The sequence below is a fragment of the Quercus lobata genome, chromosome 11 (genome assembly GCF_001633185.2).
Source record: "Quercus lobata isolate SW786 chromosome 11, ValleyOak3.0 Primary Assembly, whole genome shotgun sequence".
In the NCBI taxonomy this organism is placed as follows: Eukaryota; Viridiplantae; Streptophyta; class Magnoliopsida; order Fagales; family Fagaceae; genus Quercus; species Quercus lobata.
In genome coordinates this window covers 5,398,146-5,415,312 of record NC_044914.1, presented here as the reverse complement: position 1 = coordinate 5,415,312, position 17,167 = coordinate 5,398,146, and the positions used below count along the sequence as shown (strand labels likewise).

At 37.1% G+C, this 17,167-nt stretch overlaps 2 protein-coding genes across 2 annotated transcripts; one reads left to right on the top strand and one right to left on the bottom strand.

The window, feature by feature from the left end:
* Positions 1–3,183: 3,183 nt before the first annotated feature.
* On the bottom strand, positions 3,184–5,537 carry LOC115966314. Its single transcript, XM_031085566.1, has 4 exons — positions 5,508–5,537; positions 4,233–4,412; positions 3,760–4,157; positions 3,184–3,699 (listed from the first exon to the last, which is right to left on the bottom strand). The coding sequence occupies exons 3-4, from the start codon at positions 4,153–4,155 to the stop codon at positions 3,184–3,186; spliced, it is 912 nt and encodes a 303-aa protein (XP_030941426.1). The 5' UTR covers positions 4,156–4,157; positions 4,233–4,412; positions 5,508–5,537.
* Positions 5,538–7,402: 1,865 nt separating this feature from the next.
* On the top strand, positions 7,403–16,549 carry LOC115966312 (histidine kinase 2-like). The gene is made up of 6 exons (XM_031085565.1): positions 7,403–7,730; positions 9,933–10,084; positions 15,514–15,690; positions 15,937–15,988; positions 16,090–16,319; positions 16,430–16,549. The coding sequence occupies exons 1-6, from the start codon at positions 7,403–7,405 to the stop codon at positions 16,547–16,549; spliced, it is 1,059 nt and encodes a 352-aa protein (XP_030941425.1).
* Positions 16,550–17,167: the final 618 nt, after the last annotated feature.

Genomic DNA, 17,167 nt, shown 5'->3' with positions numbered 1-17,167 from the left:
CTTTTGGGTTGAAAAATGCTGGAGCTACGTACCAAAGATTGGTGAACAAAATGTTCAGCCAACAGATTGGCAGGAACATGGAAGTATACGTGGACGATATGCTCGTCAAGAGCAAGGAGGAGCTCGCTCACCTGGACGACCTGGAGGAGACTTTTGCAACCCTGAGAAAGCACCAGATGAAGTTGAATCCAAGCAAGTGTGTTTTTGGGGTAGCCTCGGGTAAGTTCTTGGGATTCATGGTATCCCAGAGAGGAATAGAAGCAAATCCAGAGAAGGTACGAGCTATCATCTACATGGCTTCACCCAAGACCGTCAAGGACGTGCAAAAACTTACAGGAAGGATAGCAGCCCTGAACAGGTTCGTCTCTAGGGCCACAGACAAATGCCTGCCCTTCTTCAAAACCCTCAAGCAGGCTTTTGCTTGAACCGACGAATGCGAAGCAGCATTCCAGGAGCTGAAGCAATACCTGAGCAGTTCACCTCTCCTAAGCCCGTCCAAAGGAGGGGAGAACTTATACTTATACTTGGCAGTATCAGCCTCGGCAGTAAGCGCAGCCTTGATCAGAGAAGAATGTAAGAAGCAACTCCCGGTGTACTACGTCAGCCAAGCCTTTCAAGGAGCTGAATTCAGGTACCCAAGGATCGAAAAGATTGTGTTTGCACTTATAGTAGCCTCGCGCAAGCTCAGGCCGTATTTCCAGTCAAATCCTATCCTCGTGATGACGGATCAACCAATTAAGAAATCAATGAACAAACCAGAAGCCGCAGGGAGAATGGTCCAATGGGCAGTCGAACTCAGCCAATTTGACATCGAGTACCATCCAAGAGCAGCTATCAAGGCACAAGCTCTGGCTGACTTCATCGCCGAATTCACTCTGCCAGACGAAGATGAAACTACTGACGAAGTCGATAAATGGACAATACAGACAGATGGTTCGTCAGCCCAAAAGAGAGGGGGAGTAGGGGTAGTCATAACCACCCCCGACGGAGAAGTGATAAAGTATGGGGTTCACCTGAAGTTCCCAGCCACCAATAACGAAGCCGAGTATGAAGGAATATTGACGAGCTTGAGGCTTGGGAAAGCTCTTGGGGCCAAAAATTTGCTAATCCAGAGTGATTCAAAGCTGATAATCGGACAGATCAGTGGAGAATACGAGGCAAAGGAAGAGAGGATGCAGAAATACCTTAAACTGACAAGGCAACTAACCCAAGAGTTCGACATAGTGGAGTTCGTCCTGATACCAAGAAGCCAGAATGTTGGGGCCGATGAAGTATCGAAACTAGCGTCGTCAGAAGAAGGAAAGACGAGCACAGACATGACAATAGAGATCCAGAAACACCCGAGTATTGAAGAGGTGGCGGCGTTCTCCATCCAGAGCACAGGCACCTGGATGACGCCCATAATATCCTTCCTCCAGGATGGGCACCTACCTCAGAATACTGACGAAGCTAGAAAGGTGAAGAAGAGAGCAGCCAGGTTTACGATCCTGAATGACGTCTTGTACAAGAGAGGCTTCTCTATGCCTTATCTAAAGTGCGTTGACGATGACGAGGCCAAATACATCCTAGAAGAGGTACATGGAGGAATCTGTGGCAACCATGCTGGCTCCAGATCCCTAGTCCACAAGGTGATAAGAGTGGGGTATTTTTGGCCAACCATGCAGGGAGATGCTGCTGATATCGTCAGAAGGTGCGACAGATGCTAGCGGTATGGGAACGTGCAGCGGCTCCCAGCGGAGAAAATGACGACCATAGCCTCCCCATGGCCGTTCGCACAATGGGGAATCGATATCGTCGGTCCTCTGCCCCAAGGTAAAGGTCAGGTAAAATTCCTTCTGGTTGCTATTGATTATTTCACAAAATGGGTTGAAGCAGAGGCCCTAGCAACCATCACTGAGGCTCGGATCCGGAGCTTCGTGTGGAAAAACATAATCTGTAGGTTCGGGATTCCCTTGACGATCATATCTGATAATGGGAGGCAGTTCGACAGCCAAGGTTTCAGAGACTTCTGCTCGGACCTCGGGATCAAGAATCAGTTCTCATCCCCTGGACATCCTCAGGCAAACGGAAGTAACGAACAGGACGCTGCTCAAGATAATCAAAACCAAGCTGGACGAAGCAAAAGGTGCCTGGCCAGAAGAACTACCTAGTGTCCTGTGGGCGTACAGGACTACAGCCAGAACCCCAACAGGAGAGACACCCTTCAGGCTTACCTATGGCACAGAGGCAGTAATCCCAGTAGAAGTTGGAGTAACAAGCATCAGACGAGGAACTTTCAGAGATGGACCCAATGACGAGGGACTGCGGTTGAACTTGGATTGCCTGGATGAAGTAAGAGATAATGCGTCCGGTAGAATGACGAAGTATCAAAAAAAGATGGCCGAGTACTACAACAAGAGGGTTAAACTCAGGCGTCTGGACATAGGGGACCTCGTCCTTCGCAAAGTCACTATAGCGACTAAAGACCCCATTCAAGGGAAGCTGGGCCCTACATGGGAAGGGCCTTATCGCGTCATCCATTATTCGAGGCAAGGAAGTTACCACCTGGAAACTATGGACGGACAAAAGCTCCCTCGTCCATGGAACATTGAACACTTAAAGAAATACCATGAGTAAATGTAATACACGAATGCATTCGGTATTAAAGTTAATAAAAGTATTTTTCTTCTGATGTTTTTGCGCAGGCAGCATTGGTCAACCATAAGGCCAATAAAAAATTGAAGTAACTAGATTCCGCCTTGACGGATGTAAGTTACTGACGACCATATAATTATGGTTAAAAGACTAAGTAACAAGATTCCGCCTTGACGGATGTAAGTTACTAACGACCATAATCGAACAGCTAAAGGACTAAGTAACAAGAGCTCGCCTGGACGGACCTAAGCCGCCAGACGGCACCCCCTTAAAGTCACAAGTGGCAGGGGTCAGTGGACGGAGAAAAGAGTGCAATGCGTCAAATCAAAATAGGATGCAACAAAGCACAAAATTATAAACAGATGTAAATCAGCCAAAGCATCTAGAAGAAAAGTAAGTAAACTTCATTCCAGCCCATAACCACTGGGCTACTATCATTGTTTTCAAAATAAAATTAACTGTTCTGAAATTAGACTTAAAAAAAAAAGGGCCCCAAAACAAGAAGGGCATCTACCAAATACAACAAAAATTTTTCTCTAAGTAACAGGGTCAGGCATCAGCAGAAGCGTCCACGGTGGCAGGGGCATCGGTGGCAGGACCTGGAGCATCACCATCTGGGGCAGAGGACTGAGCAGCCTCGTCCAAAGCCATCTCCTTATCTACCTCCTCCAAATCCAAACTCTCCATGTTGACCCCAGAAGGGTGCTTGACGAGGTACCTCCTGAGCAGCTCAAAGCCTTTGAAATACCAACTGAAGAGTACAGTATTGTACTCGTCAGTGGTCTGGAAAGCCTCCACCGACCTGGCGGCAACAGTTGCAAGCTTCTCCCTGGCTGAAAGAAGCTGCTCATCCTTTTCTTGGGTCAACTGGCGTTCAACCCTGAGGTCGTCATCTAACACTTTGACCTTCTGCTTCAAAGAGGTCGCCTCGTCCATGGAGGTAATCAGGTTCTTCTTCAGGTCGGAGTTCTCTTTCTCCAGGGCCTCCATTCGGGTCGTCAGAGACGCCACCTTGGCCTCTTGAGTGATATACTCAGCAGTAATGTGGAGGCTCTCTCCCAACACCTGAAAAGAGGTTGTAAGTCGTCAGTAAAAAAAAAAAAAAAAAATTGACGAACTCCGTACCTGGACGAGCTTATGAACATGGCGGGAGGCAACGTCATTTAAAGACATGTCTGAGAGAGCCTTTAGGTCCGCTGGAGTGATGACCTCATGAGCCTTGTCCAAAGCTAACCTCTCATCATCCCATATTGTTGACGAGGAAACATCAGCTTTCTTCTTCTCCTTCCCTTTACCAGCTACACGCTGCCTTTTTGAGCCGGGAGTGACGATCTCCTCTATTGATGCAGTTGGAGAGGAAGTTCTCGTCGTCTCAAGGGCTACGAGAGGAAGGGTGCTCAGGGGAGTAGGAGTAGAGCCCTGCCCGGTCACACGCACGATCTTCTTCCCTAGATTGGACAAGGGCTCGTCCTTCTTCGACCTCATCTTCGCGTACATGTCCTTGTTAAACTTGGTCGTCATCTCTGCAAGAAGAAAACATTTATCAAAAATGCCTAAGTACGCAAGGAGAATCAAACATTGACGAAGTCAGAACTTACTCTTTTTTCCTTCAATACCAAGCTGACGAAGAACAAAAGGAGAAGGGTCAGGACCGAGATTGTAAAATGCAAGAGACCGGGGGTCGACCAGCTCGTCCCAGCTCTCAATCGTCTCCGCGTACCCGATCGCAGTCTCTATGCGTTCCTTGTATCTGCTCTTCAATCCAGGCCGTCTCTTAGCTACACCAAACAAAGAAACAAAAAAGTTAGCAAAGGCCAAAGCCTCAAAATTGGCAAAATTGAAACAACGGGGAGAAATACTGACGCACCTAAGGTCGGGGTTCCCCACCGACGGAGCAACCTTGGGATATCACCCCAATCACTGCTGGATTGAGTCTCGAAGTCGTCCCCAGACACAAAGAAAAAGCGCGATTTCCAATACCTGAAGGACGAGGGCAAGCCCTTGACGATCCTAGTCTTTCTCTCCCAGGGGACTAACTCATAATACCCCCACTCTTTGGATTCTTTCAAGCGGTACAAGTAGGTGAGCTCAGCCAGCCGGATCATATCCCCATTGGAGGCCAACCATATTTGCATACAGTTGATCACGATCCTCCACGAATTAGGCATGAGCTGCCCGGGGGCAATACCGAAATGATCTAGAAGTTCCATCAGGAACGGATGGACGGGGAATCTAAGCCCGCAGGTGAAAGATGACTCATAAAAACACACTTCACCTGGGGAAAAGTGGCAGGCCCTATCTTCTTCCCTGGGTAGACGGACACGAACCCTAGAGGGGAACTGAAACCGATCCTTGAATCTATTCATGGTCTCAGCGTCAAGGCCACAAATCTCCTTAAGGGCATGAAAAGCCCTAACCACCCGTTGGCCAGAGACGGCTGTATCTCCTTCAACCGGGTCGTCACTAGAAGACAACCCAGTCTCGAGATCGCTAGATCTAACCTCAGACATTGACCCTCTCCTAGCTAAACCCTCGAACCAATTTAGAGATTGACGAAGCAAGGGCAACAAGTCGCCCAAAACCACGCTCAGACAATTACCCTCAAACACAAAATTTTCCAGAAACGGATAGGTGCCCAAAGACCCCCCCAGACGCGCGAAAAGGAAGGAGACCGACGGACAAGCTATCCTAACCTCCAAACTATCAACCATGGAAATGCAGAAATCTAAGGGGCAGAAAAATACAACTCAAACTAAATCCCCAAAAAGAAGAAAAGCAGAAATCAACAACAAAAGAAGAATAAAAGGAAATATAGAATCAGAGATTATGCAAAAACAAAAAGAGGAAGGAAGTGAAAAGAAAGAGACACACACCTCCAATGGCGGAACGGCAGAAGCACGGCGCAAGGCCAGTCGGAGAAGAAAGACAGTCTCAAAAGAATGCTCGGAATATCACTGAAAAACTTTCTGTCTTCGCTCTTTGAAAGGTGAAAGAAAAAATTGAAAAAGAGAAGTTTTAAACTTAGACCAAAAAGCTATTAGAAAACCAGCGGGAAACCCAAGGGTCACACCATTAACTCCACGGATCGTCACGCGCCACGTGGCCATGATTGCCTGTAGCGCAGCCACTAAGCATTAAATGCGGAACAGAACCCCAAGAGTCACAAGAGAAGCTTTTCATCTTCTGTGATCGTCATGACACGTCACTGACGACCCCAGAACCTGGGGGGCAATTGATGGGAATGACGATGCTGCATCCCTAGACGAAGATAACATTTAGTGACGGAGGAAGCATCCTTGACGAAGTCATCAGGAACAACGAGGAAAACCATCGTCACTGACGAAGACAGAGAGTCACTCAATGCAGTCAATCAATGACTTGAGCGGTTACGAAATCAGCCCAGCAGACCGTTGGGAACCTCTTAAAAGTCTCATTATTGGACCAGGGGCGTTACTTGAGAAAGCATTTATCACCCCAACGGCTAGCCCCCAAGGTTGCAAATATAAAGCTCCCACACAGTCAGTAAAAAGGTACGAAATATACACACACAGAGATACATCTTGATTGATTATTATTTTTATCATTCTGACTTTGGCATCGGAGACGTTGTGGCAGGCACCACACCGGTGATCATCGTTGAGCATATTCTCTCGCACCACGAAGGATTCCATCCGCTCACTGTTACTGACGATCCTGTGCATCATCAATTGTGTCTATGAAATTTAAATAAAGTTGATTTATATTTTAGTATTTTTATAAAGCCATATACAAGAAAACATTTATAATGTGTTTTATATTTAAAATATATAAAACAATGTGATTATCATTATTTGAGTTTCATACTATAAAGAAGATTTTTTCCCCCCATTTGGTAAAAATGCGTTTATATATACCGGCGTATATGTATCTATGGTACGTATATTTACAATGATATTTCCTTTTCAACTCAGTCACCAAGTATTTAATGATTGATTTGGGTAAATTCAAATTGTTTGCGTATTGTGTATTGCGTATTGGTAGGTAGGTTATATGTATGTAAATATTCGTAGCTTACAACCATGTAACTAAATATTCGTACGTAGTTTACATCGTCATTAGTGATTAGTGACCGACAAATACAATTACTCTTTTTTTCCATATGAACCCAAAATACAATAACTTAATTGCTTTATAATTAAATTTTTGTAGCATAAATTACATTCTAAACTTGGTGGAAAAGAAAACCTTCTCCCCAAAATAAAACAAGTCCCCTATAAAAGGAGAATAGGGCACCACATTGTGCTTGATCATATATCGACATGGCAAAACCTACTGTCTTCTTCTTCTTTCTTGTCCTTGTGATCAACTGTGGTAATTATATTAATATTTTCTAGGGGTGTCAAATGGGTGGGTTTGGGGTGGGCATAATTGAGTTGGGTATATAATACCCATTTACCCATTAAAACTCATTTAACTAATTTTTTCTAACACAAACCCAACCCAACCCAATTATAATGGGTAAACCCCAACTCACCCAATTATCAAAATTACCAAAATGCCCTAAACACAGTAACAGCACAGAGACAGGAAAATGGAGGAATGCCCACCGTTTGGTTGCCGAGAAAATTTAGAAAAATAAGGAAATGAATTTTGAAAATTGGATTCCAGTTATTTACAAACCGAAAACCAACACACACAAAAATAAAATAAAATAAAATAAAAGCTTTCTCCTCCTCCAACGAAACCCCCAAGCTCATCATCCACACTAACCTAGCTCGAACCCGAATCTATGGCATCGCGTGTCGGGTCAAGTACCTTGTTGACTCACCGGAGAACATTTAGGGATGCCACGACGAGTCCATGTTCATCGAGTCCACCGAGTCCATGTTCTTCGAATTTTCCTCTGCTTCACCATCAATGGCAGATCGTCGAGAGCTTCAAGGTTCGGATCTCGCAGCGGAGCCACGAGCGGTTGCTGGAGCGAGAGCTTTCGATTTCGGCTTATGCCAATGCATTGGCTGGTGTCGCCATCATCAACGAGATTCACCCCAATCAGGTTCTTCCCGTCAATCATCCAATTGATTCCAGCTTCGATTCCGTCTTGAATTTCTCTCAAGGTTTGGAAAATGCTTCCTTCAATGCTTCGAACTGCTAGAAATGGACTTTGGTGAGCTCTCTTTTGCTTTTGTTTAAGATATTAACGAAATTGGAATGTGTTTGGTTGCCGAGAAAGTTAGGGAAACATAAATAAGAAAATTAGAGTCTAATTTTGTCTGAGGGTTGGTTTTTTTTTTTTTTTTAATATATGAGTGGAGTTAGGTTAAATTTGGGTATATTGTTTTTGGGTTAAATGGGGTTCAATGGATTTTTCGTTAAAACCCAATAATCATTGGGTCTAATTGGATTAATGCCCATTTAACCCAACTAATAATTGGGTGGGTTTGGGTTCAATTAGAGTGGGTGAGTTTGGGTGGGCAAATGGGTTTGGGCTTACTTTGCCACCCCTAATATTTTCTTACTAATTTCTCTTTTATAAGTGTTTTACTTGATTTGCTCTGAAATTCCATAAGAGTGCTACGTTGTTGGTGGAGCTTTTGTGACTTTAGTGTCATTATCTCTTCTCCACCAATGAGAATTTTGATTCAAATGCCTCTTCTCTCTCTTGTTGTAAGTCAAAAAAAAAAAGAAAAAAAAAAGGTTTTTAGTAGCTAAGGTCCTAATTATGTAGTTACAATATGAATATTTGTACCTTAATTAGGTTAAATTTTTTTTTCGTTGTGAATATTAATTCTTGTTTTGGTATGATAGCGCAAAACTCATGCAGGAGAATGTTAAAAAATAAAAAATAAAAATAAAAAAATGAAAAATAAAAAAAACCTCTTTGGTTTTTACTTGTAAGAGCATCCACATCAGTCTATGGATACTCTTGCAAAATACATAAAGCAGGCCTTTTTACACATTTTGGCCAAAAAAACACCCACATTAGTGAGTGTAAAATCGTGCAAAATATACACCCGGCTGTGCAAATCAATAGTAACCGTGTAAATATACACAGTTATTGTTCACGTGTAAATGATTTTTTTATTTTATTTTCTCTCTCCATCAAACTACTTCTCTCAACCATTACAACAACCAGCTCGCCAGAATAACCACCCTAGCACAGAGTATTAACCAAAATCAACTGAAAATTAAACCAAAATCAACAAAAAAAATTTCCTAAAATCAACTGAAAATTAACCCAAACACATCCACACAGACAAATCAACACAAAGATACACTTGCTCAAAAAAAAAAAAAAAAAACACAGAAATACACAAACAAACCCAAACGGACAAACAACAAAGAGAGATTGATGCTTATCGGAACGTTCGGTGCTTGACTGGAATGACCGGAGCTCGTGGGTCTCGCTTGATCGGAGCTCATGGGTATGGGTCTTGCCTGATCGGAGCCTGATCGAAGTTACTAACTGATTGGTGCTTGTGGATCAGAGAGATAGATCGGTGCTTGTGGATCGGAAAGATAGATCGGTGCTTGTGGAGCGTGGATCGGCCGGTGAAGAAAGGATCTGGGTCGCCGGAAAGATAGATCGATGCTTGTGGATCGGAAAGATAGATCGGTGCTTGTGGAGCGTGGATCAGCCGGTGAAGAAAGGATCTGGGTCGCCGGAGCTTAGTTCGTGGATCGGCCGGTGAAGAAAGGAACGGGTTGTGGAGCTTGGTTCATGGATTGGCCGGTCGTGAAGCTTGGTTCGTGGATCGCCGGAGCTTGGTTTTTGAGAAAGAACGAGAGAAGGTGGAAAAGAAAGAGAGAGAGAGAGAGAGAGAGTGGTGATCTGTTCTGAAAAGAGAGAGAGAGCGCGCGGTATATAGGTAACAGAGTGGAGAGAAATAATAAAAAAATAGAGAAGAATAAATATTTTATTGAAATATCTAGTAAAATAAATAAATTGATGTGGGTGTTTTATAAAAGTGATAGCGTAAAATAGAAAGAGTAGGTTTATTCGTGTAAAATAGACATAAAATTTAGAAGGACTGATGTGGATGCTCTAACATTAGTTTGTAATTATTTGAATATAACTAGTCGATTAAGGATAATTATTGGATACTTCCAAAGTACCATAAATGCGTACTCCCTCCTCAAAATAATTTCTCTATTTGAAGTATTGAACTCACAAGAACTATACTTACCTTTGATTTAGATTCAACTTTGTCATAGACTTGTACAAAAATTCAAACCTAATAGAGAAATTAACAACGTGATTTTAATGATAAATTTCTTTATTAGAAATATAGTGGTTAATGGCTGTTGTGTTTGTTCAGGTGAGAAAGTTATACCCATGGTCGAAGCAGCAGAGTGTCGTACTGCTTGGCCTTGCACAACTAGGCTCCGTTGCGGCATCGATTGCACAAAACGACACAAAGGAATAGGAGACTGTACTGTTTTCCCACCACCTGGAATTCCTAGTCAGTGTGTTTGTGACTGGACTGCCCCGATTTGTCCTCCTAATTGATTCACTTGGCAATATGTACTACATTACAATAATGGCCACAACAACTTCTACATTAGAATAATGTGGACCAACATGATATTTTATATTTCTCTATTATATAAAACTAGTCTCAGACCCGCGTGTTGCGCGTGATTATTTTTTATGATGATCTCATTATTATTATTATTATTATTATTATTATTTTGTAATTTGAACTAATTTAATGAAAAGTAATGCATTTCATAATCATATTTATCACAAAATAATTTTTTATTATTGTAGAATTGTTTTATTTAAAATTTTAAACCTTAATTCTACCATAGTTGGTTGACTAATTTTTACATCTCTAAGTCAATTAAACACGTTTTGCATGCTACATGTTAACCTTCTTTTCCATAAGGGTTGAAATAATGTGTGTAATCTTTTTTTTCTATGGAAGTTAAAAAGAATAAAATTCACCTTGTCTTGATGTTTTCTAAAAATTAAATTTGGAGATTCTCTTTCAATAATTGTGAAAATTCCAAACAATAATTCAGAAGGTAATACATGTTACATGTTCATGCTTTGATTGTGTAATTGTATGATTGATTTGGGTTGTAATTTATAAGTTGAATATGGTGGTGTATATTCAAAAGGGTCTAACTATGTTATTTAGGATATTGAATGTAGTGTTGTGTGTGATTTATAGAGTAGTAACGGTTGTAGTAATTAAAAATTAGTTTTTCATTGTCTTTTAAGTTAATAAAAACCTTACATCTACTTTTTTTTTTTTTCAAAAAACCTTTACATATTTTTTTAACGTGAATCTTTACATATACCTTAATAAGTAAACCCTATACATTTCATTTTCTTAGATGCATAAAAAAAAGACTTTTATTCCATAATAATTGTGGCTAATTAGTTTTTTCACGTTCTCATTTATAACGTTTCTTACTATTATCATATTTTACTGGCTGTTAATTTTCATAATAGAGACATTAAATGAGAGTTAAATTCTTCGAACCTTTCATTAGATTTTAAAAGTCATGGTGTGTGAAGAATATAAGCATTTAAGGACTTTTTTTTAATATTTTATTATTTTTAAATAATGTTAAATGAAATGTCAAAAAAAAAAGATTTTGAAAATTTTCATCTTTATTTCTTATATATTTCTATTATTATTGAAGAACATTTTCCTTTTAGTTTTGATAATAAATATGATTTTCTAGATTAAAGTTTGATTAGTTTCAAGTTTAAATTTTGTATGATTTTATTTAATTGTTGATTATATGATTTAATTAAGTGAATTTAACGATTTATTTATTTGCATTGTAAAGTTTATAATAATATTCTTAGGGTCATCTTTAATTAATTTTTTACTCCTTTAGCCGTTGGTCTCTTTGTTTTCCAATTAACGGTTACTAATTAATTTATTTAATTGACGTTTGATTTCTTTTACTAATCTCTTTCTCTCCCTCTTTGTTAACATCCTATTGTTTTCCCAAATTTGATGATAATTCTAATGTACTAAATATGCATATTGTAACGTTTATTTTTATTTTTATTTTACTCCATTTTGCTGCCATGAAGTTAGTACATCCATAACTATTAGTTTATTATTTTATGATATGTTTGGTTTGATATTATTATTATTATTATTATTATTATTATTATTATTATAAATTTAGTGTTTCTAAAATAGCATGTGTATTGTATTCTCCTTTTCTATTAATGCATTGTAACGTTTTATGGGAATACTTTATAAGAAAATTGTTTATTCTTTTGTTTTCTTTTAAATTGAGTGTTTCTAAATTGATATTTGTTTTGTATTTCATTTTTCCATTGATGCATTGTAACATTTCATGGGAAGACTTTATAAGAACAATTTTTATTTATTGAATAAAATATTATACATTTAATTTTTTTTTAAAATGAGACAAAATATAAATAATTATGATATGGAGGATGTTGCTAAATTTAAATGTTGAATAAAATAAGATGAGAATAAAATAATAAAAATGAAATGTATAGCAATAAACACCATATTATTTTAGTTATGCTAGGTAATAAAATAATATTATATTTTTATATACTATCTTTATAATGCAATAGTATAACATTTAACAACCAATGAGAATAAAAAAGATAACAACATAAAATATAAAACTAAATTGTATCAAGCTCGATTACCTATCAATTTCAATTTTAGCAAACTAACTGACTTCTAGTAGTCTAAAACTGATTTCTGCAATGCATTTGGTGGAGCTTTCAATACTGCATCAGTATGTTTTGATGGTCAACCTGTTACACTAAAATTAAAAAATATATATATACCAAAAATTGAAGGAAAAAAAAAAATATATATATATATATATATATATATATAGAGAGAGAGAGAGAGAGAGAGGGGGCTTTTGTGTGTGGAAAAATAGAAATTATGCATGGAATAAGAGGGAGAATGACAATTTTATAGCATGAGGATAAGAATAAGAAGAGTAAAAAATAAAGGAAGATAAAAAGATAGAATAATATTAATATTGAGAGTAGTGGAGATATGAAAAGTTGAAATGGAATGAGAAAGGTTGAAGAAAGTTAAGGTAGAGAGTAGTGGGGATATGAAAAGTTAAAATGGAATTGAAAATTTAATAATAAATAAGAATAATTAAAAATAAGATAAATTAAATATGATATTTTGATTGTAATATAATAGAGTTTTTAATTCACTTTAAATGTTAAAAAATTGTATAAAAAAATTGGAAAAAAATTGATAATGACATGGCTGCTGACGTGGCTTAATGAGAGCGTAGCAACATTAAATGCTACGCTTCAACTTTTAGTAATATATTGATTGATTGATTGATTATTATTCAAAATAGACATTTGAGAGATTTTTGTATTTTATTCATTTATATTTCTAATTGGATCGATGAAAGAATAAAACTACAAAAATTAGCTTTCACTTCTATCATTTGTTCATAATTGTGGTAAATTTCGCTAACCAACTTAGCTCTTCTACGTTCTCTTCTCATAACCACCATTTTGAAATGTCATTCATCATCAGAAACCCATACAATATTATATTGTATGTTCTTTTCTTTTTGTGAAGATCTTTGGGCTGCAAATTTCTCCAAGTCATGAATATAGTTCAATTTAATTTCAAGGGTCTTTTGTTGCTAAATAATAACTTTTCAAGAATTATATAACTAAAAAGTCACTTTAGCAAGTTATTTAGATATATAGCCTCTTTTTGAAACTCAATTTTGACTACTTCAGGAACATTTCCCAAATCGGCCTACTTTAGAACATTTAAAGTTGCTTCAAGTCTTCTTCTTCTTTTTTTTTTTTTTTTTTTTTTTTTTTTTTTTTTTTTTTAATCCCCTATAAAGGGAGAATAGGGCACTACATTGTGGTCATGCATGTATCAAAGATTGCAAAACTTCTTGTCCTTTGCTTCTTTCATACAAGTATGTAACAAAACATTTCCCTCTTACTAATATATCTTTTTTAGATGTTTTACATGATTTGCTTTTTAATTCAATACATTAATTTTCAACTTTGGTAGAAAAGAAACTTACTAAAAAAATCCCATATAAAGGAGAATAGAGCACCACATTGTGGCTATGTGTCAAAGATAGCAAAACTTCCTATCTTACTAATATTTCTTACAAATATCTCTTTTTTAGATGTTTTACTTAATTTTCTTTTTAATTTCATATGTTAAGTTCAAATCTTGGTAGGAAAGAAACTTATTCCAAAAAAAAAAAAATCTCCAATAACATGAGAATAAAGCACCACATTGTGGTCATATGTTAAAGATGTCAAAATTTCCTGAATTTTGATTCTTTCCTTTTTTTTTACTATTTTCTCTTTTATAGGTGTTTTACTTGATTTGCTTTTTAAGTCCATCAGTGTCAATGTCCGTAAAATAGGAAACTATCACATTTTAGACAACCAACCCAAAAAATTATCCACATCAGGTCATGCAAATTTGTGCAAAAATACATTGCTACTATAGTCACGGTTTAAATTTATATGGCAATATTCATTTTGCATTTTGTTATGTATTCTTTCATTATGTATCCCGAGAAAGAAAAAATAGAGTAAATAGTGGTTGTTCTATATCAAGAAAGTGAAACAATTAAAAACATCAAGAAAATTTGATATTTTAATAAAATGTTGTGTAAAATAGATAAAATTGATGTGAGATGATTAGAAAAGTGAATATATAAAATAGAAAACAAATGAGGTCCTTAATTCTTATGTTAAAATAGACATAAAATTTTGCAGGAACTAACATGAATGCTATAAAAAGGGCTACGCTGTTATGCTTTTGAGATTTAGTGTTGATAATTTTTTGTAGCATACTTTTTGGTTGTCTAAATATAGGAGGAAATTTCTCATTTGTGCATAAGAATTTTTATTAACATGTGGTTTTTTGAGATCAACATACAAGCATACATCTCTCCTCCCGTTCTGATTAATTTCATTAGAGTATTTAGGCGGTGGATATTATGTGTTTTGTTCTTGCAAGAAACTCTACCATTCAAGTCTCAATGATGTTTAATTTATGAGAGACTTTTAACATTTTTTTTTAACATATAGCATCACTAAAAAAAACAAAAACAAATAAAACAAGTATCAATTTTCTACAAAACAATAGAAATTGACGTGAAAATATATAAGATCAGTTCCACAATAAAAAATATTAAATAAATTTCTTAATTATTTTTTTGTAATAATTTTAAATGTCAAACAATGATTTGTAAAATCCCCATAGAAGGAGCACAGAGCACTACATTGTGGTCATGTATCAAAGATCGCAAAACTTGTCTTTTGCTTCTTTCAAACTAGTATGCAGCAAAACATTTCTCTCTTACTAATATCTCGTTTTTTAGATGTCTTACTTGATTTACTTTTTAAATCAATACATTAATTTCCAATCTTGGTAGAAAAGAAACTTACTATAAAAAATCCCCTATAAAAGGAGAATAGAGCACCACATTGTAGTCATGTGTCAAAGATAGCAAAACTTCCTGTCTTTTGCTTATTTCTTGATTTCTTACTAATATCTCTTTTTTTAGATGTTTTACTTAATTTGCTTTTTAATTCCATACATTAAGTTCAAATCTTGGTAGGAAAGAAACTTATTCCCAAAATACAAATCTCCTATGAAAGGAGAATAAAGCACAACATTGTGGTCATATATCAAAGATGGTAAAACTTCCTGTATTTTGCTTCAATCATATTTTTTTTACTTTCTTCTCTTTGCTAGGTGTTTTACATGATTTGCTTTTTAGGTCCATAAGTTTACAAGTGTCAACGTCTGTAAAATAGAAAAACATTTTAGCCAACCGACCCAAGAATTACCCACATCAAGTCATGCAAATATGTGTAAAAATACAATGTTACTATAGTAACATTGGTTTAAGCAGAAACCTCCTTTACCATGGACGGCGATAGATGCATCAGTTGGACTCCTAGTTATTACTTTGCTTGTTGGACATATCTTTTATGCAGCCATAAATCGAATTGCAAAAGTGGAGGAGGCTTGTCGTATAATGACAAAGCTCAAAGTTCGTGCTGAAGCTGCAGATGTGGCAAAAACTCAGGTGCACTTTAGTTCCGGTCTTCTTTTTGTGTAGATCCTTTGGCATTAGCAATAAAAGATTTAGGTGACTCATAACTGCAGGATGATTCTCTATATTTCTCATAGTAATGGGTTTTACATTCACAGCTTTAGATCATAACATCATGAGTTTCACATTTCTCATTTTTTTTCCCATCTCCTTTTAAATTTATTTCTGATGTAAATTTTCTTCAAATTATCCTGTAACTGAGTTTTTCTCTTCTTGCAGTTTCTTGCAACTGTTTCCCATGAGATCAGGACTCCAATGAATGGTGTTTTAGGTATAATAAGTCTAGGTATAATAAGTCTGTCAATTACAAAGTATATTGTGTGAATCCTGTCGAGATTAATTAACAAGATACTATTTCCAATCATGTTACAGGTATGCTGCAAATGCTGATGGACACTGATCTTAATCCAAACCAACTGGATTATGCTCAAACTGCTCATGCTAGTGGAAAAGATCTCATAGCACTGATAAATGAGGTTCTTGATCAGGCTAAAATAGAATCAGGCAGGCTTGAGCTTGAAGCTGTACCTTTTGATCTGCGCGCTGTTCTTGATAATGTTTTATCACTTCTCTCAGGCAAATCTAACAAAAAAGGGATTGAGGTAAAACTAAGTTATTTTCTTTCTACTCCTTTACTTTATTCTTTTGCTGTTGTTGCTGATATCAGTTCTTATACAAACTTGAATGTGGGTGTTCCTTTGGGTGAGAGAAGTTGGCTGTTTATGTTTCCAATCAAGTACCGGAAGTAGTCATTGGTGACCCTGGACGGTTCAGGCAGATAATTACAAATCTTGTTGGAAATTCAATTAAGGTTAGTATTGCTTCTTGCTAGTCCTTGCAAAGATTCCTCTTATTTAAGATTATTATTATTAAAAAAAATCTCAATTTAAGGTTAGTATTGCTTCAAGTTTTCCCACGCACTGAAGCTCTCCCTCCGATTTCGCCATTTCTCTCTCTAATTGGTAGTATAATATTTCTCTTCACTATGTATGTATGTATTTGTGGTCTCTAATTTCAACTTCAACTAAGTGCGTGCCTCTAAAACTAGTCAGTTGGGGCACCACCACCGCCACCTCCATCATCTTCTACTAGAGTCTAGAAATTTTCAGAACCAACTAGAAACCTTTTTTGTTTTTTTTTTTTTTTTACTATTTTGTCTTGATGGCCCATTTTTGTTTAACAATCTATGTGTCGGGAAAGTTTAATGTAATATGCTTTTTTTCCCCCTAAATATAAAATTTAATTATTAAAAAGCCTGCCTGATTCTATTTTAGCCTGATCAAGAACCTCATTTATCAGTGCTATGAGATCTTTTCCACTAGCATGAGCAGTTTGAGCATAATCCAGTTGGTTTGGATTAAGATCAGTGTCCATCAGCATTTGCAGCATACCTGTAACATGATTGGAAATAGTATCTTGTTAATTAATCTTGACAGGATTCACACAATAT